General features: G+C 38.2%; 2 protein-coding genes across 7 annotated transcripts in view; both read left to right on the top strand.

Moving 5' to 3' along the window:
• The window catches only part of SCAI (suppressor of cancer cell invasion), a 159,737-nt gene extending 142,915 nt beyond the window's left edge, over positions 1-16,822 (top strand). For 5 of the 6 annotated variants that reach the window (XM_047830469.1, XM_047830470.1, XM_047830471.1 and 2 more), the window contains one exon: positions 7,945-16,822. In XM_047830469.1, coding sequence (XP_047686425.1) covers positions 7,945-8,091 — 147 coding nt within the window. In that variant the 3' untranslated portion in view covers positions 8,092-16,822. The remainder of the gene's footprint in view (positions 1-7,944) is intronic. The other variant, XR_007146359.1, reaches the window with a different exon arrangement.
• Positions 16,823-17,918: 1,096 nt separating this feature from the next.
• GOLGA1 (golgin A1) overlaps positions 17,919-24,777 on the top strand; it is a 47,412-nt gene continuing 40,553 nt past the window's right edge. Inside the window, exons 1-3 of the mRNA XM_047830119.1 lie at positions 17,919-18,058; positions 18,877-18,926; positions 20,245-20,550. Of these exons, the coding sequence (XP_047686075.1) occupies positions 20,416-20,550 (135 nt within the window). The 5' untranslated portion in view covers positions 17,919-18,058; positions 18,877-18,926; positions 20,245-20,415. The remainder of the gene's footprint in view (positions 18,059-18,876; positions 18,927-20,244; positions 20,551-24,777) is intronic.

Raw genomic sequence — 24,777 nt, forward strand, 5'->3', positions numbered from 1 at the left:
TTAAAAAAAATAAAGCAAACAGCAGAAATATGAACACTGAATTTAACTGATCAGAAAATAAGTAAGAAAATCACCTACAAACCCTTGCAGGAGACATCTATTTCAGCAAGGCAGAGAATTGTGGACCCTTTATGTGATGAAATATGTAAGTGAAGATATGTGGGTCTGTGTATGGATGCAAAGTGATTAAATTGGGTACTTACTGTTAAAAAAAATTCAACTGTACTTTCATTTTATTTATTTATTTAGCTATCTTTTTTTTAATTTAACTTTATTTTTTATTTTTTAAAATTTACATCCAAATTAGTATATAGTGAAGCAATGATTTCAGGAGTAGATTCCTTAATGCCCCTTACCCATTTAGCCCATCCCCCCTCCCACAACCCCTCCAGCAACCCTCAGTTTGTTCTCCATATTTATGAGTCTCTTTTATTTTGTCCCCTCCCTGTTTTTGTATTATTTTTGTTTCCCTTCCCTTATGTTCATCTGCTTTGTCTCTTAAAGTCCTCATTTGAGTGAAGTCATGTGATTTTTGTCTTTCTCTGACTAATTTCTCTTAGCATAATACCCTCCAATTCCATCCACGTAGTTGCAAATGGCAAGATTTCATTCTTTTTGATTGCCGAGTAATACTCCATTGTATATATATATACCACATTTTCTTTATCCATTCATCCATCGATGGACATATGGGCTCTTTCCATCCTTTGGCTATTGTCGATAGTGCTGCTATAAACATGGGGGTGCATGTGTCCCTTCGAAACAGCATACCTGTATCCCTTGGATGAATTCCTAGTAGTGCAATTGCTGGGTTGTAGGGTAGTTCTATTTTTAGTTTTTTGAGGAACCTCCATACTATTTTCCAGAGTGACTGCACCAGATTGCATTCCCACCAACAATGCAAAAGAGATCCTCTTTCTCCACATCCTCACCAACATCTGTTGTCGCCTGAGTTGTTAATGTTAGCCATTCTGACAGGTGTAAAGTGGTATCTCATTGTGGTTTTGATTTGTATTTCCCTAATGATGAGTGTTGTTGAGCATTTTTTTCATGTGTCAGTTGGCCACCTGGATGTCTTCTTTGGAGAAGTGTCCATTCATGTCTTTTGCCCATTTCTTCACTGGATTATTTGTTTTTTGGGTGTTGAGTTTGATAAGTTCTTTGTAGATTTTGGATCCTAACCATTTATCTGATACGTCATTTGCAAATATCTTCTCCCATTCTGTCGGTTGTCTTTTAGTTTTAATGATTGTTTCCTTCACTGTGCAGAAGCTTTTTATTTTGATGAGGTCCCAGGAGTTCATTTTTGCTTTTGTTTCCCTTGCCTCTGGAGACGTGTTGATTAAGAAATTGCTGCGGGCAAAATCAAAGAGGTTTTTGCCTGCTTTCTCTTCGAGGACTTTGATGGCTTCCTGTCTTACGTTGAGGCCTTTCATCCACTTTGAGTTTATTTTTGTGTATGGTGTAAGAAAGTGGTCCAGGTTCATTCTTCTGCATGTCGCTGTCCAGTTTTCCCAGCACCACTTGCTAAAGAGAATGTCTTTATTCCATTGGATATTCTTTCCTGCTTTGTCAAAGATTAGTTGCCCATACGTTTGTGGGTCCATTTCTGGGTTCTCTATTCTATTCCATTGATCTGAGTGTCTGTTCTTGTGCCAGTACCATACTATCTTGATGATTACAGCTTTGTAGTATAGCTTGAAGTCTGGGATTGCGATGCCTCTTGCTTTGGTTTTCTTTTTCAAGATTGCTTTGGCTATTCGGGGTCTTTTCTGATTCCATACAAATTTTAGGATTATTTGTTCTAGCTCTGTGAAGAATGCTGGTGTTACTTTGATAGGGATTGCGTTGAATATGTAGATTGCTTTGGGTAATATCGACATTTTAACAATATTTGTTCTTCCTATCCATGAGCATGGAATCTTTTTCCATTTCTTTGTGTCTTCTTCAATTTCTTTCATAAGCTTTCTATAGTTTTCAGTGTATAGATTTTTCACCTCTTTGGGTAGATTTATTCCTAGGCATTTTATGGTTTATCTATCTTTTTTTTTTAAATGACCGTCATAACTTTGACATTTATTTATTTATTTATTTATTTATTTATTTATTTATTTTTAATATTTATTTTTGGGAGAGCACAAGCGGGGGAGGGGCACAGAGTAGGGGACAGAGGATCCAAAGCAGGCTCTGCACTGACAGTGACGGCATTGAGCCCAATGTGAGCCTCAAACTCACAAACCATGAGATCATGACCTGAGCCAAAGTCGGGCACTCAACTCACTGAGCTGCCCAAGTGCCCCAACTGTACTTTCATTTTAAGTTCCTCTTTTAATTTCTATATTTTTAAGCTAAGATCTGAAAACTTTTCTCTCTTCTTTTTAAAAAAATTTTTTTTTATGTTTATTTGTCTTTGAGAGACAGAGCACCAGCAGGGGAGGGGCAGAGAAAGAGGGAGACACAGAATCTGAAGCAGACTCCAGGCTCTGTGCTGTCAGCACAGAGCCCTATGCAGGGCTTGAACTCACAAACCAGGAGATCATGACCTGAGCCGAAGTCGGGTACTCAACTGAGTGAGCTACCCAAGTGCCCCAACTGTACATTCATTTTAAGTTGCCCTTTTAATTTCTGTATTTTTTATCTTAGATCTGAAACCTTTTTTCTCTTCTAATACAAGTACTTACCTTTAAAGCACTGCTTTAGTTGTATGATTTAAATAATTTTAAGTTTAGGGGTGCCTGGGTGGCTCATTTGGTTAAACGTCCGACTTCAGGTCAGGTCATGATCCCGTGGTTTGTGAGTTCAAGCCCTGTGTCAGGCTCTGTGCTAACAGCTCAGAGCCTGGAGGCTGCTTCAGATTCTGTGTCTTCCTCTCTCTCTGCCCTACCCCCCTACTCGTGCTCAGTCTCTCTCTCTCTCTCTCAAAAATATATAAACATTAAAAAAATAAAAAATACGGTTATTAAATAATTTTAAGTTCATTGAGACTTGTTTATGACTCCGCGTATGAATTATTTTGATGAAGGTTCTATCTGTGCTTGAAAAGAATGGGTATTCTGTTATTAAATGGAGTTATATATAAATGTCAGTTCATTCAATTTGTTATTGAACTATTTGAAGCAGGATACAGTGTTAAGTCCTCTGTATTCTCACTGATTTTCTGTCTGCTTGTTCTATCCCTAACAGGGGAATATCTAAACCTCTAATTGTCATTGTGAATTGGTTGGTTTCTCATTTTGCTTTTGTTTTTTGCTTGTGCATTTTGAAGCTGTTTTTATTTTTATTTGTTTTATGTTTATTTATTTTGGGAGAGAGAGTACAAGTGCGGGAGGGTCAGAGAGAGAGGGAGAGAGAATCCCAAGCAGGCTCTGCACTGACAGTGCAGAGCCCAACGTGGAGCTCGAGCTTGCGAACAATGAGATCGTGACCTGAGCCAAAACCAAGAGTTGGACACTTAACTGACTGAGCCACCCAGGCACCCCTGAAGTTGAGTTCATACATACGTAGGGTTGTTATATCTTCTTGTTGAAATTACCCCTTCATTTATGAAATGTCTGTTGTTATGTGTGGCAATATTCCTTGATCTGTAGTCTATTTGGTTTATATTAATATGACCATACCTGTTTTCTCCTAGTTTGTGTTTGCATGACCAGTCTTTTTTCCTCCTTTAACCTATGGCTCTCTTTATATTTATTTGAAGTGGATTTTTTTTCAATAGCATTAGTTAGGTCTTGCTTTTTTTTCTAGTTTGACAATCTCTACCTTTCCTTTGACATTTTTTAGTTTTGAATTATGTTTATATTAAATGTAATTTTTAGGGGCACCGGGGTGGCTCAGTCAGTTAAGCATTCAACTTCAGCTCAGGTCATGATCTCACGGTTTGTGAGTTCGAGCCCCACGTCGGGCTCTGTGCTGACAGCTTGGAGCCTGGAGCCTGCTTCAGATTCTGTGTCTCCCTCTCTGTCTGCCCCTCCCCCACTCGCACTCTGTCTCTCTCTCAAAAATAAATAAACATTAAATAAATAAATAAATGTAATTTTTAACATAGCTTGACTTAAATAAATGCTGTTATTTAGGGGCGCCTGTGTGGCTCAGTCAGTTGAACATCTGACTTTGGCTCAGGTCATGATCTCATGGTTCATGAGTTCGAGCCCTACATCGGCCTCTGTAGTGACAGTTCGGAGCCTGGAGCCTGCTTCAGATTCTGTGTCCCCCTCTCTCTGTCCCTCCCCTACTCATGCTGTCTCACTCACTCTCTCAAGAATAAACATTAAAAAAAAATTTAAATATGTTATTATTTGTTATCTATTTGTCCTAACTGTGGTTTGTACCTTTTTTCTTTCTCTGCTGCCTTTATCTTCATTTGAATTAATTGAGGTTTGGTTTGGTTTTTGTCTTAGAATTTTATGTTAACATCACTAATGATTTATCTCTGTTGTTTTACTTTTGTGTGTGTGTGTTTATTTATTTCTTATTTTATTTTATTTTATTTCTGTACTTGATTTTCCATCTGATATCATTTTTCTTACTATAGAATTTCTTTATCATTTCTTTTTTTTTTTATGTTTATTTATTTATTTTTGAGAGAGAGTGTAAGCACAAGCAGGGGAGTGTAAGCACAAGCAGAGAGAGGGAAAGGGAGACACAGAATCTGAAACAGACTCCAGGCTCTGAGCTATCAGCACTGATCCTGATGTGGGGCTTGAACCCATGAACCATGAGATCATGACATGAGCCAAAGTTGGACGCTCAACTGACTGAGTTATTCAGGCGCCCCTTTTATCACTTCTTATAGTGCAGTTCTGGTGGTGATTAGTTCTTTCATTATTTATTTCTCTGAAACAGTCCTTATGTTACTCTTGATTTTTTTTTAACCATGGGTTATGTAGGAATATGTTGTTTTGTATCTAAATATTCAAGTTATCATTATCTTACTGATTTCTCTGTTAATTCCTTTGTGGTCAGGTAATATACCTAATATGGTTTGAGTCCTTTTAAGTTACTGAGACTTGCTTTATCATCCAGATTGTCATCTGTTATGGTAAATGTTCTATGGGCACTTGAAATAAACATACATGCTGCTACTGTCATATTGTCAGATGAAAAGTTTTGTAAATATCTGTTATAATGTAGTTCACAGTTTTTGTATTGTTACTGATTTTCTGAATGCCGTTCTGTTAATTACTGTGATTTGTAATTCGTCTTTTCTTTTTTCTCTGAGTAATTTTAAGATTTTCTCTTCATATTGATTTCCTATAATTTGGTAATTGTGTACCTTGATATGGTTTTCATTCTTTCTTTTTTTCTTGGGGTTCCTTGAGCATCTTGGATCTATGGAATAGTTTTGGAATATTTTGGAATACTTGATTTATTCAAATATTTTTCTCTCTTCCTCCATTGTCTCTAGAACTTAGTTACATATATATTAGACAACCTGTTACTAACCTTCAGATCACTTCATTTGCTCCTCATTAAAAAAAAGTCTCTTTCTGTTTCAGTTTCTATTGCTGTGTCTTTAAAGTTCATTGATGTTTTCTTCCACAGCATCTAATATGCTGTTAATCCTTTCCATTTAGTTTTTCGTTTCAGGAATTACATTTTTCTCATTCCTAGAAGTTCTGTTTGATTCTTTTAATATTTTCCATTTCTCTTCTCATTTTGTTTTCTTTGTGCCCTTAAATGTATGTGTAAGAGCTAAAGTCTTTGTCTGCTAATACTATATTCTCTATCATTTACAGCTTTGTTTTTATGATTTTTCCTACTGGTTAGGGGTTTTGTATTACTAATTTTTTGTATGTTTAGTAATTTTTCTTAGAGTGTGTGCATTGTGAGTTTTATGATGTTGAATTCTAGACTTTGTTGTCTTTCTTTAAAGAATGTTGGACTTTGGGGCGCCTGGGTGGCGCAGTCGGTTAAGCGTCCGACTTCAGCCAGGTCATGATCTCGCGGTCCGTGAGTTCGAGCCCCGCGTCGGGCTCTGGGCTGATGGCTCGGAGCCTGGAGCCTGTTTCCGATTCTGTCTCCCTCTCTCTCTGCCCCTCCCCCCTTTCATGCTCTGTCTCTCTCTGTCCCAAAAATAAATAAACGTTGAAAAAAAAATTTAAAAAAAGAATGTTGGACTTTATTCTAGCAGGAGTTAAATCACTTGCACATTTCTTTGACTTGTTTTGTTTTGTTGTTTTTTTGAGAGGTTACAAGTGAATGAAGGGCAGGGAGAGAGGGAGAAGGAGAGAGAGAAAGGGATTCTTCCCATGAGGGGCAGAGAGAGAGAGGGAGAGAAACAGAGAGAAGCAGGGCTCACCTGAAGTGGGACTCATGTTCACCCAAAGCAGGGCTCTTGTTCTCCCCATGTGGTACTACTTGTGGTCACCTGAAGTGGGGCTGTAGCTCACCTGAAGCAGGGCATAAGCTCACCCAAAGTGGGACATGAACTCACCCCATATGGGATTCTAACAAACCATGAGATCATGACCTGAGCTGAACTCAGATCCTTAACCAACTGAGCCACCCAAGCACCCCTCTTTGACCTTTTCATGGCTTGTTTTCAAGCTTTTTAAGGTAGCTTTTAGAGTAATGTTAGCTTATCAATATACGACAAGGGATGATGTTTCTGGGATGTCTTTCATATGTCCTCTGTTTCCACAGATAAATCTTCTCTACTCTAGGAGGTGTTTGGTCAGAACTCAAACATCTCTCAGCCCTGTGTCAGCTGAGAGAATTGTTCACCTTACAATAGTCCACCAGTAGTTCTTGTTTTTTGTTTTTTTCTTCTTTTAGGGGTTTAGAACATTTCTTTTTTTGTCTCTCCTCATAATATTTAGTGCGGTAATACAAAAATTTCGTCTTTATAATTGTAATGAGTAAAGCCTACAAGCTGAAGGAGATAAAAGTGACATTTGAGTGTATGAACTGTCATGTGGGATGCATAGAAAAGTAGTGACTTATTTCTCCAGGGAATTTTAAATGAGTGGCAAAATTATAATATATAGAAATTACCAAGTAAAGAAGAATTTCCAAGTGAGAACAACCTGATATTTAAAATTCTCTTTCTTTTGCTTCCATGCAATTACAAAAAGTTGGTTTTTTTCACTTTTTCTTTGACTATTCCTTTTTTTTTTTTCCTGCTATTATTTCTTCTCCCTTTCTAGGGACTCTTTTTTTTCTTTCATCACTCTCTTTGCTAATATTCTTAGACATCTCATCCATTTTCTTGGTTTAATATTTATCTCCATGCAGATTATATGCGTGTTTACATATACTGCTCACACCTGTCTTCCGAGATGCAGACTTGAATTTTCGAATTCCTGTTGAGGGAATTTGTATTACCCTATTACTTCAAATAAATATACCAAAAACCTGAAGCTTTATACTCTCTCCAAATTATTTCCTCTCTTCTCTTTTTCTCTCAGTGGATCCCAGCTCTTGTCTTATGTCACCTGTTCCTAAAGCCTTACAGTCAGCCATCTTTGACACCTCCGTCATATAATTAATTTCCAAGCGTCATTAATTTGCCTTTTTCAGTGCTTCTCATGTCTTTCCTCTCATTCTGAGTTCTGCTGTAACATCTATTTATTCATTAATTTAACAATTACTTGTTAAAATCCTGTATGTGCAGGGACTTTTCCCATAACAAGTAGGAATTATATGATTTCTACAAGATAACAGAATGCTCAGAAATGATAGGACCTAATAAGTACTTGTGAAATGACTCACTAAATGAATATATTAGGTTGAACTATATGAAACTGTCATTTTTTAAGGTCACAGTGGCCAAATGTCAGCAATTTCAAATGTCCAACAGATACACTACTATTAAGAATCATACTAATATGAAGGAAAGAAATACATACTAAGTTATTTCTTAATACTTAGAAATACTTGTTAATGTTGTATATAACTTCTTTCATTAAACTATAAAACTTGACTTTTCTCTTCTTTGCCTACCAGGAAACGCGAAATTATCCAGAATCATACCCACAACTGCCGAGGGATGAAACAGTGGAAAACCCTCATCTCCAGAAGCACATTCTGGAATTAGCGTCCATTCTGGATGTTCGAAACGTGTTCCTCGAGAGTACCATAGATGACTATTAAAACAAAAACCCTCTTGTTGAAACAATTTTTCATTTGCCACAGATTTTACATGGTGCAGTTTTATAATGTGATGACAGACACATAGTGGTGTTACTTAGTTTTAATTTTTTTAATTTAAGGCCACCATTTTAAAAACAAACAAAAAATTGGTCAAACTTTTAGGGTAACCGTTTTAAAATACAGTCTTTCAAGTCTTTTAAAAAACTCAATTAATCTTGGAATTTTTACTTTTCAGTTTTGAGGTACAGCTGCTTACCTCCAACATTTAACCCTACACACAAACAGTCACTGTTCTCACCCTCAGAAGAGTAAATCATTTATTTTTATATAATGAGGAAAATCCAGCTCTTGTACTTGGACCTTAAATGTGTGGATTTAAGAAATATCTCATGGTTCACAAAGATGAAACTAGCCAGCATGGACTATTAAAAATCAAGAACAGAGTCTTTCCATAATATTTCTTTTCATTCCAACTTAGTAGGGTAGTCAGATGTGTGATTCTTTGAAGAATAATCGAGGCAATTTTTGAAATCATTTAATTCATTAAATACTGTCACAATTTCGGAAACTGTATAGGATCGATTTGCATCTTAAATTTTTAATTGGAGTCTTAAGATGATAAATATCACTTGGAATGTGTGATCCCTGTGTTATCATGAGCTATGCTGGCATATTTTGTTTTCTTTATAATCTGAATACTGGAAATGATGAAAAGTATTTCAGTCAGAAAATCAGATTGTTGGTTTCATAATACGATTTTTCCATGAGAAATTCTATTTAAACTCTTAATTCACGATATCAGGATTAAAGATTATCCAGATTGAAGGCTGTGGCATATAGTACCGAATTTATAATCTTTTTGCCTAGTTCACATTTATGAAACTTCAAAGTCAGAGATGTCAGTAATTTTAGTTGGGGGCAACTGAATTGTTTAGCTTAAAATGGAAGTAACTTTTGCATTGACAATTTGGAAATAAGATTTTTAAGAACTCCTTATATTTAATATTTTATATTCATGCACAAGTTTTTTTTATTATTTTAAATAGGACTCCGTATATAATACAAAGATTTTTTGTTCTTTCTTCTCTGTCATCCCCTTCATAATTTCATACGCATTAGCTATGATGTTTTGGATTTTTTCCCCCTTCTTTTGACTCGACAGCATTCAAGTTCCGAAATCTATGAATCAAAAGCCCTTCTACCTAATTTTCTCTTCAGGCTCACATGCTACCTCTGGCAGTTCCAGGGGACATAAGGTGATTGCTTTTGGTGCCTCTTTCCTGTGTCCTTAGGGAAATTTTACTGTAATATTTTTAGCTTGGTTTTCATTTCAGGCATAGGAAATTATTTGGGTCTAACTTATTCATATACCTGTTCCAATTTGATGATTTTTTTCATCTGAAATCTTGAAATCGTTGTTCTTAGGTTTGGGGGACTTTGTGATATTTCGTTAATTTTTTCTCATTGTTTTTGTTTGTTCTTTTAAACATTATTTCAGAAAGCTTTAGAAAACTTATCCTGGAGGGAGATTTCCTTTGCCCATTGGGTGGTTTTTCTTTATCAGATAAAGACTGTTTTTCCCATTTTTCAGTACCTTAATAAACTTAATAGCTTTCCTTCCATAACAGTGTTCACCTGGATTACAGCAATAGACTGACCTCTTGTTTCAATTCCCCTGAAGTTCTGTGCCAGTAACATACCTAACAACACGTACTTTTCTGACTTCTGATGCTTAAAATAGTATTTATCCTCCTGAGCTTTATTCTTACCTGTTTTTAGCAGAAAGAACACTGATCTGAGAACTAGGAGACCTGAGTTCTTGTCCTGGCTTTCTTGGTAACTAGCTTTATGCCCTTTGACAAGTGTCTTCATGTTTCTGTTTTATAGTATTCTCATCTATAAAGCAAAGACATTGACCCAAGGTCCTATTCAGTTCTCTGGTTCTGTAATTAAAATTTGGATTCCAAATAATTCATTTCCCTACCCCTGACACCTGGAAAACTAGTTTCCGTGATTTTAGCATAAACATTTTCTTTTCTAAGTCATATTTAACTTGTCTTTATTCATGAAAGTATTTGGGTCTCAGTTAATGTAAAAACTAATCTCTTGAAGAAATTAGAGCTTTTGCAATTAGAAACATGTTTGTCCAAGAACAAGGGGTCTTAGAAATCACAAGTTTAGATGATGACATTGTTTCTTGAGCTGATAGTAAAATCCTATTGGTAGTTAAAAATCTAAAGTGAGCCAAAGTGATCTTGAATCTTCAAAAGAGGAAAACTGTGCTAGAAAATTCTAAACCGTTGTTTCATTCATGCCTTCAAAAGAACATGGTACTGAACAACAGCTAGACTCCAGATTTTGGTCTAGGCATTGGGAAAGCAAACAAATTAGGTTTAAAATTCCTTGTCTTCATGAAGTTTACATTTTAGGAGGAGAAGCCAGGCAATAAACATAATAAGGAAGTAAATTTATATTAGACAGTTATAAGTAGTATGAGGAAAATTTGAGCATGGTAAGGGAAACGATTCAATTGTTTCTGGACGAACAGTGTCTGAGTGATCAGGGTAGGCCTTATTGAGATTACATTTGTGCAAACACTTCATGTTTTTTTTTTTTACACTTTTTATTGTGAAAACTTTAGGCAAACTTAGAATTTAGCAAATTGTTTTATACCCATCACCCAGCTTCTACATTTTAGGACATTACTTTAATCAAGGAAAAAGAAATATAAAAGGACAATCACCTATAGACGATGGCAAATAATCTCTTTTTCAATGCATACTGCTCCCCTTTATAAATATAAAAATATTAAGCCCTTTATTTATTTAATTTTAGAATTCATAGAAATTTAAACATTGGAACTACGAACAAAGCAAAGCAATGGGAAAAAGCACTTCTTTGTTTTCAAATTGCACAAACTCCCCCTGGAGATTCTGATAGTCTCTCACCTCCCTTAAGAATCACTGCAAACGAAACAAAGCATAAGATTGCGAGAAGTCACTTACATACAAAACAATGTTAAGCACAACGGAATTATTTTCTCTTTCATTAATTATGTATTTCTGAAGTTGGTAAAGCAGCTAATTTATCTCTTTCTCAGAAGAGAAATCTGAGACCCCAAAAAACTATAGGTTTATTCATAGTGGCAGAGCTAGAGCTGAAACTCAAATCTCCTAACCTCAGCCCAGTCTTACTAGTAGCTCAGGTTGATTTCTATAATGAACAAGAAAAGAATAATTAGAGATTTATATTTTGGCACAAAAGGTTATGGTATTTTAAAATTATATCAAATATTGAAACCAGGAAATCAGTCATCCCTAGCAAATTTTTATTAGTTATAAGAAATCCCCAAGCCAAACAATTTAGTCTTGATTCTAGCCAGGATATATTTTTTGTATGTGTGTGTGTGTGTTTTCCTCCTAGGAAGTGGTGCTCTCAAAACCTCTCAAAGCACATAGAATTTATTGTACCCTTTATATTTTTACCAAGTTGAAATGTTTTGAGATTATAGAAGCAAAGTGCAATCTAGTCGTGGCTGAAATTTTCCTGATACAGGATCTGGGTTTTCTTTTTTTCCTTACTTGTGGCTACTGCCCCTTATTTTCTTCTTGTAATAGAATTCTCTGAAAACAGATTAGGTGGTAATTGTACTGAGTTTCATTGGGGAAAAAGCATCCAATCTGATTCATATAGCAATTGTGGGGTTTTCTTTAGCTTTCTTCTCCAACTTGAATCTCTGACCAGTATGACTTCGTAACTTTGTCTCTTAGAAGGGATTTGGACTCGGTTGAAAAATCTTGTAGTAATCCACGGGGACTTGTAATCAGCCTGATATATACAGAACATTCTGGACTGGAAATAGAGTAAGGTGCCAAGGTGTGTACACTTGGCTAGTGCCAGTGATTCAGAACCACCTCCCTACCCTAAGTGAGTAAAAAGATTTGATACGAATATGAATGGTATGAATCTCCTGGTGATATTTTGGGTGTGTATGTTGCTGTGTGTGTTTGGAGAGTATAAAGGGTATTTACATTGAGGGCTCTTTTGTTGACCTTATTTATTTGAAAATCCTATTTTATTTGTAATCGCATGTGTATATTTTTGTGATGCTAAATGCAATCTCTGTGTATACTTTTTTGTATATATGTACATATTTGTAAATATATTGGTATGCAGTGATACAGTATGTGTATATTATATACCCATACCCATTGTGGGCTGAATTTATTTAAGTTCTGTGAGGACATCATAGTGGCATTGTTCATGCTGCTGTAATTAGGTTGTGGCTGTATCTCATTCATGAGCCTCTATTTTGAGGGGCTTGTGTTTGGGTAAAATTGGCTAATTTGGAGTTGGAATTAGGGTATGAAAACCTTAAAAGAAAGCAGGATATTCTTAGCTTTAAATCATCTGCCAATTTCCATTTAAACTGATGACAAATTAGTGATATAAACCTGAAAAACCTTAGTGTGTGAAATGGAGACACCAGCAGGTTCTTAAGCTATATTAGTCCTTTATTTTCTTGACCCATAGTTGAGTATTATTACTGAGTAGTATTTATATTAAGAATTAAGGGGCTGTGGAAAAATGACTTTGATCACATTTCAAGATAGATAGGAAACTGTCCTTTAAATTGAGAGATTTGTTTTATAGTTGCCATGCCCATACCTGATGCTAAATTTTAATTTTGGAACAGTTTTTTCACCAATGGGTCTCATTTTATATCTGTCTCTGTGAGGCAGAGAAAGGGGCATTATTAGCAAGGGGAAGGCTTTACCTCGGTGGGGTGGGATTTAATAAGGAACAGGAGAGTATTAATCTGTATATTTGCAGCAGCTGTGATTAATTTAGTCCTGTCTTGGCATTTCCTACTCTAGATTTTTCTTATCGGAGTTGCATATCAGAGATGAGTAGGCTCATCTGAGGAAATGGCTTTCAGTGAATAAAATGCCTCCAGTCGTATTTCTTTGTCTCTATGAGACCACTTGTGTTCTGCAAATTGATGATATATTCACACATGAAATAGGAGTCTTAATATTAGATGCATGGCGTGCTATAAAATCCGGGCCTCCAAACCGCTACCAAGGATGATGGGAGTGGGGGGGGGGCGGGGGGATATCCTCTTAGACGATAGTAAATATGTGCAGTGCCAACATGTGAACCTATGGAATATCATAGAGCATCGATTCTCAGTTACTCCTGTCTTCACCTGGCATGTATATTTGCATGGAAGAGTGTGGGAGATGTTTAATACACACTTGAATACATTCACCGCAAAAATTAAGTAGAGGTTATTTTTGCATGATAAAATATAACTGCAAAACAACTGTTTGCTCCATTATTTTTCAGAGACTGAATCTGATATAATATTAAATTTTCTTAAATAGAGAAGTTAGTTTTACCACCCAACAAATGTCACATTTGCCTCTTCACTATATTTTGTAATAAAAATCCCAACTATTCATAACACTTCTCAATTACAGTATTAAATTTAAAATAAAGTTATAATTGCCTTTTTCTTGAGTAAATCTTAAAATTTGGTAATGTGCTATTTCTGAAAAATCAGTGAAAAATGTCCATAGTGTCTAACATTCTGTTGTTTTAGTAACCAAATCATTTATTGCAGTTGGAGTAGCAGAGCAGATGTTATGCTATTTAAAATTCACAGAACTGACTCAGGCGCAGTATGGACGTTAATTTGAGGAAAGGAGCAGCAACAAAAAGTGCAGTAGATGAGATTGACATTGTGACTATGACCTCTGTCTTTCCCAGTCGTAAAGCCAGTTGCTTGGCAGTTAAATAAGGTAAGAATGCTTAGGAGGCCAAGCCCTTTCCCCCATTCTGTGCTCTTAGACATTGATATGCTATTCCTATTCATGCTGAACCTCCCGGTGTTTCCTGGATAACGTGACCACTTTGCCTTTAAAAAAAAAGGCAATTCATCTTCCTCAAACTAAAATTTCAAAACACTCTATTACACTGTGTTCCAGCTTCACTGAGTTTTTGAGCAGACTAATTAAGCATGCCTTGTGTTTAGGGAAAAATAATTGATGTGTGAATGGAATCAATCACCTATCAAAGGGAAGGGTGTCAGGATAACGTAGGGGGACATACCCTTAAATTGAGTAAAGATACATGCATTAAATTAAACTAATTTGTTGGTGCCATAGAAATGTAAGTCTGTAAATATGAAATGTTTTCTTAAGCTAAAATTGGTATTTTTCACTTATTAGGTTGGTGTAGCTTTTGAGAATTCCATTTCTGTATAACATTAATCACTGAAACCCCATTTCTTAATTTTAAAATATTTTTGTTAATTTCTTTTGTGTTTTCTTTAAAAGTTATTACTTCTCAAACTACTGTCAGCAGTGTGATTTTTTAAAAACATTATTCAAACAGTTAGATTCAGAGTTTTTTAATAGTTTGAAGTATATCTTATTAATTCTGCACTCCAGATGCACTTAAGCCTGAAATTGATCGTAAAACATACTACATATTAGGAATATTTTCCTAGACAATCATCTTTTTGGGCACAGTATTGTTTATTGAGATACTGGTAATTTCAGGGTTCAGACTTTTACTTTTCTGATAGGCTTATGGAATGAAAGTTAATAGAGTGGAGTGATTTTATCACTTTCAGAATGAGATCAGGAATTATAGCTAGCCTTCCTACAGGTCTGCAGTAAACAGTATTTAAAATTTTTTTATCACTAGCATTCTTTTCTGAAGCTGTTGTGAATGTACACTTGTCTGTGATGAAAATTAAGGTTTGTGAACATTAAAATTTGTTTTCTCAAACATCAAATCAGTATGATCAACTACTATAAAATGTGAAATGATATTATGATAATCCCAAAGTAAATACTTCCAAACCATAGAAAAATAACCACTGCATTTAAAAATTTTTTATTCCTGCCCTCCTTTGCATGTCATGACTTCCTCCTAAATTATGTGTTGTGATGTATTAAAGATCTGCAGAAAAAAAATTACTTAGAATGTTTAGGGCAATAAGAATTTGTATTATTTCCTGAAGAATGAGAGTGTGTGTTTTTTTGTTTTTGTTTTTTTTTAGTTCTTAGTATCTTATTAAAAATAAATTTAACGGTTCAGTAAAATATTTGAGGACTTTGTAGCTTTTTCTAGTTCTCTGGATACATTCCTTTTGCCACATAGACCATATGGCTAGTTCTCCAATGATTTTTTTGTTTGTTTTTAATAAACCTTGCTGTTTAACAACCAGAGAGTCTTATATTTTGGACACTTCTCCCAGTTGAGGTAGACAGGACTTAGGCAGATACAATGCCCTAACATTTTCACAGTAGAGCTTACAAGTCAAGGAAATTATCCAAATAGGTTATCTTCATGTGTAGCACCAGTACAAATAGTGTTTTTATTAATCATTGAATCAGATGAAGCAGTTATAAATCATTTCTTACTTTAAAGATTATTATCATTTCAGTCCACATTGTTATTTTCTCTGATCAGTTTCCATTGTCAAGTTGAATATATCCTTTTTCTTTATTCAAATCATCACTAGAAGTTAAGCTAGTCAAATAGGAGTTAAAATAAGTTGTGTTTGATCTTTTTCCCTGAAAATAATGGTGAACCTACTATCTAGCTTATGGATATCAGGCATAAATGCCCTTGTTTCAATCATAGCAGAAATTACATTTGGAGAATACAATTACTTGATTTTGTGGTAGTGTGAAATACTTTTTAAAAATTGTGCTTGTCTGTAACTGAAATGTTATAGAATTGTAACACTATAGGGATTATAGAGTTATATCTATTAGCTCTCCTCAAGAGATTGAAGCACAATAATTTTCATGTAACAGTTCTTATCCAAGTGCTGCTAATCCGTGTGCAAATAACGAAGCTATTCGGTTGCCTATCTAGCTATTGATAAATCACTGTAATCCTTGAGACATAGTCTTGTTGCTCATTTGTATTAAATTTTTAGTATTGTGGGTTAATATTTTAGATCAAAATTCATCAACTCAGCTCTGTGAGACAGCAAACCATTTGGATTCATTAGTTTTATGTTACCAGTAGAATAAATTTTGAAGGGGCTGTTTACTACCAATGACTAAGGGGGGAAATTATATCGTCAATTATCATTTGACTTGAGCATTTGTGGTATTGTGAAAGTCTTATTTGTTGTGTTTCTGAATTGCTTAAGCCATACATACATACTCCTAAAGATGTTTTCCTGTTGTGTTCCTTTTCAGTAGCCTTTTACTGCTGTGTCTGTTATGATTAGTACTTCATAGATTTTAGAAACTGAGAAGTTACTGAAACATGTTATTTCCTTGAGTTCATCACTTTTGACTCTTGTATGATATGTGATTTGTCATAAAGGATAGCAAGCCTTTCACTAACTACTTCACTAAATGAATTTCAGAGTAAACACTGTGATTCTGCAGAGTGGATTCAGTAGGCCCTTGTCTTTCCAATGTTTTCTTCTGTTACAGTGCCTGCCACCTTAAGGGCACTTAAACGCTAGAGGATGGAAAGTTAAACATTGTTGTTTTGATGTTTATTGAAAAATAAGATTACAGAATATTTGATTTTTGTTGTCAGTGTATTGAAAACATTTTTGCATTGATAAATGTTCTTTAGGAATGTGACTACATTCATCAGGTGTGAACTCTTGTAAATGAATTTTGTATCTTGAATCCACGTGTATATTAAGTGTATCATCAATATAAAAATAAACATTATTTGCTTAAAATTTTTGGTCCTTCTTCAGGATTGTTAACAACATACGTGCTAAACTATTAGGGTTTGCTTCTTTCAGGTAACACCTCAGACACTTCAGACTGTCTTGAAGTCCGTAGGTTCAATGTTTAATCTTCTAGTTGATAAGTTTTTCTTTGGAGTCCTAGTCTTGGTTTGTTCCACCGCCCTGCTTGCGGTGGTCAAAACTGAGACACGCGGAGGCAAGATTGTTTGGGAGGTGGAGGGTGGAAGCTGCTGACTTTCCGTCTGGTTTTGGGTCTTGGTCGAGAACTAGAGCGACTTAAGTGTAGAATGTCTGTCTTGGTTGGCACTGAGGAGTCCAGAGACCCGACGTAGGCTACCAATTTGCAGGGTAACTTTGAACGAGGCAGTTTTGCCTCTCTGGACTTTGCTCAACTGTCGAAAGTTGGAGGCCCATTAGCAGATCCGAAATGAACGTAGTGGGCTGCCACCAGCTTGTTTATTAGTGAAATGCAATATATCGAAGTGCATTATATATAAGGGCCTGACTCTGGAAGCGCTTCTATCAATGGTACATTATGTGTGTCCTGGGTTGCGATATAAATCGTATAACTTGCAGTAGGTCATAGGCACAAACGTTACAACACTCAGTCACGAGGCGCGAAGACCGAGTTCTAGTTTCTGGAGCCATAGGCTTGCAGGGATTACTACAAAGTGACAAGAGGGCCGTGTACGGGGCAGTGGGATTGGGATGCGGAGAGCGGAACGGAAACTCCCAGTCGGCTGAGCGCAGTCACGGCTTCGGGGTTTCTAAACCTCACAGCACACGCTGGCCCCACGGCACCAATTGGGGGATTCCCCTTCTGCCAGCAGGCTCCTCCCACTCCCCCCGCTCCGCACCGCCCCCTTAAAACAACAACAACAACAACAAGAAGAAAGGCTTTGGCCACCCAGTCATCCTCCACATGTCTGTCCTCTGGCTGACGTGGCAGGCCGGCCTCAAGGAGCGCCCGGCCTCGCGCCCGCGCCCTCCAGCGGCTCCGTCCCAACCGCCGCCCCAAAGAGCTGGAAGTCGTTCGCGGAGACGCGAGCGGGCGCATGCGCACGGCAGGCCCGCCCCGCACGCAGCCACTTCCGGAGCGCTGGTGGAGGTGCGGTTCCGGGTCGCTGCTTTGCTAGCCGGCCGGCCGTGGGGGCTGGTGACGCGGGCCGGCGTTCGCGAGAGGTCCCGGAGGCGGGGCTCTGCCGGCTGCCCAGAGAGCGGCAGGTGCGCGGGCGGGGGCTGGAAATGCCAGCAGACCCCTCATTTTCCCGGTGGCCCCGGTCTGCCCCCAGAGCGGCCCGGACGGGGTTGCCCAAGACCCAAGGCGGGGGGCGGTGCCAGGGTTCTGAAAGGGCGGGGGTGGGGGCACAGGGGCTGCCGGGCCTGGGAGTCTGGAACCTGTAAGTTTCAGGATTCCCCCCTGAGCGACCTTGGACAAGTCACTCCTCTCTGGGTCTCAGTTTCCTTGCTGTCAAATGGGAGAGACGTTTGGGTCCCTCTTTTCTCTGACAGTCCAAACGCAGGTTCTCGAAGGAGCCTGAATGAGTGGGATCCAGACTCCCTTAGCAAGTTACCTGCCTGCCTCCCTGGGCGTTTAGGCAGCTGTCTTTTACCCAATTTAGCCATTCTTTTTCTCAGCGACTTTTTAGTGTGAGTCAAGTCTCTGTGACTGGACAGCCCCAGGTGTGGCCAGGTAAACAATGTGTGACTGCCAGAATCAACTGAGAAATAAATACCCTGGGAAACCTTAATTTCTTTCATTCAAGTTGGTTTTGCTTAGGGCTCCCAAGGTGAAGTGAATTTAGGCACCAGTGAGAGATTCTATTCTTTGTGCCTGTTAGTGCAGGTCTTGGAAAGATCACAAATGCAAAGGAGACCAGGGTGAAGGAAGGTCGCCCACTGAGGATTGTTGCAGTGACAGATTCTCCCTTCTGTCCCCTGGTTAATCCTCCCTCTCTCCTCTTCCACTCCACCCCCCCCCCCCCAACATTTTGGCCTTACACTTGAAATACCCAATGCGTTTTATCTTTGTTTTCATGCAGGACAGAATGCTTTGACCTCCAAGCTGTTTTAAATCTGGCAGATAAGCCAGGTGAGTAGGTGGTTTACAGACATTGAAGAGTTGTACAGACTTAAATGGATAATCTGAAGTGCTCAGAAGTCATCTGTAGACCTTAGAGCAGAGCTTAGGTATCCCCCACAAAACATGGATATAAGTCAAGGTTGGAACCGGAATATTAGTGTTTCATACAACACCGGGAGGAAAAAACATTTGAATCTCATGTAAAACATTCTTTTAAATTTTTTTTTTCAACGTTTATTCATTTTTGGGACAGAGAGAGACAGAGCATGAACGGGGAAGGGGCAGAGAGAGAGGGAGACACAGAATCGGAAACAGGCTCCAGGCGCTGAGCCATCAGCCCAGAGCCTGACGCGGGGCTCGAACTCACGGACCGCGAGATCATGACCTGGCTGAAGTCGGACGCTTAACCGACTGCACCACCCAGGCGCCCCTCATGTAAAACATTCTTAAGAAGAAACCGATTTCAGGTCATTTTTTTTAATGTTTATTTATTTTTGAGAGAGGGAGAAAGCAGAGTGTGTGCAGGGGCGGGGAGGGGCAGAGAGAGAGGGGGACACAGAATCTGAAGCAGGCTCCAGGCTCTGAGCTGTCAGCACAGAGCCCGACGTGGGGCTCAAACTCACAAACCGTGAGATCATGACCTGAGCCGAAGTCGGACGTTCAACCGACTGAGCCACCCAGGCGCCCCTGATTTCAGGTCATTTTAATCACCCTTAAAGAGAACTGTGCAGCATTTCCCGGAAATGTGTAAAGGTATCTGGTGCTTTATAGTATAGTTGTCTGGCTTGGGGTTTTTTTTTTCTAGGTTGTCAGCTTTTTCTAGTGAACAGCTGATTGCAAACCATCTTAGAACATTAGAATGTTACACCTTTATCCCCATATTGAGTTACATATTTTTGTCTTCATCTTAAAAAAAAAAAAGTAAACTGTAGTTAAACTTAATATTGGGGGAAGGATTCCAAGCCATGATGTGATGTTAATGTGTACCCTGGGAAATTTTACTAAAGTGTGTTATATGCCATAGCCAACGTGGTGTAATAAAGAAAGAGTAAGGACTTGTGAGTCAGAATCCTCGGTTCAAATACCAGCCCTTCCACTTAACCACACACTCTTTGGCAGATTACCTCATCTTCTCAAGACTGGATTTCCTTACCTGTTTATGCATATGAAGTACCCGAGTGCTTTTTCAATGTTTAGCAATTGTGTTCTGTTAAATGTACATGTAAAATTAGGAAACTTAATTTTGAAACCTGAAGCTTAACATAGCAAGTCAGTTGTGAAATCTCTCCTGTGTTTAACTTAGATCTCTCCTTCATCTGATTTCTAGATACTGTGTTCTGTAAGCCGTTGGCCCACATTTAAGTGGGAATGCAGCTATCTCGGATGTCTGGAACTTTTTAGGCACCAGTCTCTGAAGTCCTGGTTGCTGGCCTAAGGACTAGACTACTGTGGTGGTTTCAAAAGCTGGTCATCAGTGCAGGATAGCCACACAGCAAAAATGTTTGCAAAGCTAAAGAAGAAAATAGCAGAAGAGACTGCTGTGGCCCAGAGGCCAGGAGGTGCTACTCGGATCCCACGGTCAGTGAGCAAGGAATCGGTTGCCTCTATGGGAGCCGACTCAGGAGATGACTTTGTAAGTATCTTCTCAAGTTTCTAATATTTGGCACAGTCTTGATACATTTTTAAATAATTCAGAGAATCCTCAGGACACCTGGATGTTCTTTTAATTTTTTTTTTTTTAAATTGCAAGATTATGTATGGTTTGTATCTGATTCTTCTTACTCTAAGGTGCTTTCTATTTCTTTTTTCCTAATTTTTTCAAGTCCCTTTTCATATTCTCTACAATGTCCTCTTATACTCTTTTTATACCTTGTGCATCTTGTTTTATATTTTATTTCTCAAAAAGACTTGGCTTATTGTCACCGCAGACAGATATCCTTTAGGTCATTGTTGCTTAACATGGTTTGTGAGTTACGGTGTGGAGTTAGCCAGAGTGCACTATTTTATGGGGAAAGTTGATGAAAAGATGACACCGATGACTGCAGTATGTCCCTTATTTGTAAAGTGTCTTTGTTTTTGGAAAGATTTCAAAAAAATTAAGATGCTTTTGTGTTAGGTAGATGTCAAGCCTTAGGACTGGAAGTGTGTTTTTGGCATATGATAGGATCCTCTTTAAGTCAAATAACTTCTTTAAAAATTATTTATAATGCTTGAATATGTAAAAGAATGTATGTAATATAAATGTAAAGTATAAAACATAAAAATAAAATGAATGCTTGTTAAGTTGCCACCTATCCAAAGAAATAGAGCATTATGGATACTGTTGAAGCCACTTGTCTGCTCCTTCCCAGTTCCCTTTCTTCCTTCCTGCCCTCCAAATAACCCCATCCTAAATTTTGTATATATCATTCTCTTGACTTTTAAAATGTCCTCCAGGATATGTACATATTTATATATTTTTTATATGTACATATTTATAAATAGTTTGTTTAATGTTGCATATTTGTGAACTTTATAAAACTAGTATGCTTTAGTCTTCTTGAACTTACTTTTTTTTTTTTTAAATTCACCTTGTTTCCAGTGAAGCTGTGTTCCATGAAGCTGTGATTCATTTGTTTGAGACTCAGCATTTGACAAGGCCACAATTTGAGTTGTTTCCATGGTCATATGAGTCTTCTTTCTCCTTTCTTATACGACCTGTCCTGGCTCAGATTACATGGCAAAAGCTATTAGGTTATTGGGATGGAACAATAAGATTACCATATCTAAATTGTTGGCTGCTATATTTACCAGGAAATATAATGCACATTTGATCCCCGGGCTGAAGGATATAGTTCCAGTGCTGAGTTCTGTGGCAGAAGTACCTGCTTTACCTTCATGGTAACATGCTAAACGAAGTCTTTCATCTTGAAGGTATACCAGTTATAGATATTGGTCTGAATTCGGGAAATACTTTCCTTTGAGACTTCTAAATAATCTATTTGAAATTAGTGTGTATACATTTTTTAATTTTTTTTTTTTTTGAGAGAGAACATACAAGTTGGGGAGGGGCAGAGAAAAGGGGACAGAGGATCTGAAGTGGGCTCTGTGCTGACAGCAGAGAGTCTGATGTGAGACTTGAACTCCAGAACCATGAGATCATGACCTGAGCTGGAGTCAGATGCTTAACTAAGTAAGCCACCCAGGAGTCCTGACTGTGTGCGCATTTTGATCTTCACTCCCTATCTCCAGGCCTGTGTATCCCACTGCATACATTTCTCCAACGAGATGTTTTTCCTCTAGTGTCTCAAATTCTTTTTTTTTTTTTTTTTTTTTAAAGAGAGAGAGTGTATACATGTGGGGAAGGGGCAGAGGGAGAAAGAGAGAATCTCAAGCAGGCTCCATGGTCAGTGAGGCACTCAATGCCATACTTGGTCCCACAACCCTGGGATCATGACCTGGGTCAAAATCAAGAATTGGACACTGAACCGACTGAGCCATCCAGGTGCCCCTAGTGTCTCAAACTCTAAAAAAATTTTTTTTAATGTTTACTTCTTTTTTTGAGAGAGACACAATGTGAGCAGGGGAGGGACAGAGAGAGTGACACAAAATCTGAAGCAGGCTCCAGGCCCAGAGGTGTCAGCCTGGAGGCCGACATGGAGCTGGAACTCTAGAACCACGATATCATGACCTGAGCCAGAGTCAGTGGCTTAACCAACTGAGCCACCCAAGCGCCCCCTAGTGTCTCAAATTCTAAAACGAACCAAATCAAATTCGTTAACTCCATCTCCAGGTGTGCACTTCCATCCCCCAAGTCACCAGTATGAAATTTTGGAAGCATTTTAGACTCTTCCCTCCATTTCTTGGCGTCCAGTCAACAAATATTGTGGCTTCCGTCTTCTAAATGTCTCAAACTTTCTCTCTTGACTCCATTGCTGATAGTACATTTACTTCCATTTTATTTCAAGCTGTCTTTCTTTCTTGGAAAAATGCGGTAGCTTGTCTGGGCTCTTTGCCTCCAATAACTCCCCAATGCAAATGTGTTCATGTCTCTCCATTGCTTGTGTGTTCATGTCTGTCCAGCTCCTCAGTGGTTTCCCCATCACCTTCACGATGAAGTGCAAACTCATAGTGCAGTAGTAAACTTTCATGGTCTTGGCACAGCTTACCTGTCCACCATCCATGTTGAAATTGCTGCATTTCTGGAATGGACAACATTCCTTCATGCCTACAGATTTTTGCACTTGCTCTTTCCTCTCTCTGGAATGTCTCTTGTGTCTTCCTTTCACTCTTGAGTTCCTCTGACAGACTTGCGCATCTTTCAAAACTTTGCTTACATGTTACTTCCAGGAAGCCCCCTTGAGCCAACCTGCCCTTATCACCCCCTCTACCCTTTATCCCTCCCAACTGAGTTTAGTCCCTTGTCTCCTACTTACCTCTCTAATAGCACCTTTTGCATTGTTGGTGATTTGCTTGTCTCTCAGTAAATTGGGAGCCTTATGAAGGGTAGTAGAGAGAAGCAGTTAGAAACTCAGGTCACGGGGTGCCTGGGTGACTCAGTCAGTTAAGTGTCTTGATCCCAGCTCTGGTCTTGATCTCAGGGCCATGAGTTCAGACCCCATGTTGGGCTTTGCACTGGACACGAAGCCTACTTTAAAAAAAAAAAAAGGTCAGCTTAAGGAGTTAGACCTGGATTTGATTCCCAGCTGCATCGTTATTATGTGACTTGAGGCAAGGTCCTATATTTTATTTCTGTGTCTTAGTTTCACATCTTTAGGAACTGTACCTGCCTTTATTAAAATGTATGTGTCGGGGTCCCCAAGGTTCACCCCTAGATTCAGTGATTTACTAGGAGGGCTCACAGGACTCTGCATGGTTTTACTCACTGCTGTCATTTATTATAGTGAAAGGATACAAAGCATAATCAGCAAAAGGAAAAGGTGCGTGGGGCAAAGTCTGGAGAAAACCATGTGCAAACTTCTAAGAGTCCTCTCCCCCTATAGTTACATAGGACACACTTAATTCCCCCAGCAATGAGTTGTGACAGCACATGTAAAATATTGTCTTTTAGGGAAGCTTATTAGAGACTCAGTGCCCAGGGATTTTATTGGAGACCCTTCACATAGGCATCTACTGCCAACCATTTACGAAAATTCCAGACTCCCAGAAGGAAAATGGGTGTTCGGCATAAACCATATTTTTTACACAAACACAGTTAGGTACAGTGAACCATTCTTGTCGGGTGGTGGGAACCATTTTAAGTGTTAAGTTCCCATAGGCCAGTCCAGGGCCAGCCTTACAAGCAGACCTTGTTAAGGATTGTGATTGCAGGCCTGCAATGTTAGCTCTTATCTGCCTAGTGAATAAAACACTTAGCATAATGCCTGGCTCTTAACAGGCATTTCATAATAGTAGCTGCTTCAGCTGCTGCTGTTTTGGGTAGGGACTCTCTGTCTCACCTCTGTTCCCAATGCTTAGCACAATGCTGGGAATAGGATGTCTCACTAACAGTAATAATCATAATTTCTGCTACTAATAATAGGTGATATGTCTTAAAACTAATTATGTGCCAGTCTCTGTTTAGGGACTTGACAAGTTTTGATTTATTTAACCTTCATCAGAGCTCTGTGAGATTGATCCTGTTTGTGGTCATAGTTTACATACGAGGAAATCAGTGCACAGAGAAAGTGACTAATTGGCCCAGGTTCTTGTTTAATAAGTGGTGAAGACGGGACTTTAACCCAGGCCTTCCACCTCCAGAGACTGCTATGAACTTTACCAGGTCTCAATCAATGTTGGATTGGGCAAGTGTCTAAATATTCTAAATAAATGGATATTTAAAGTGAATTTTTCAACCACCTTTAAAATATAAGATGGGGAA

This window comes from Prionailurus viverrinus, chromosome D4 (assembly GCF_022837055.1).
Source record: "Prionailurus viverrinus isolate Anna chromosome D4, UM_Priviv_1.0, whole genome shotgun sequence".
NCBI classification, from domain to species: domain Eukaryota; kingdom Metazoa; phylum Chordata; class Mammalia; order Carnivora; family Felidae; genus Prionailurus; species Prionailurus viverrinus.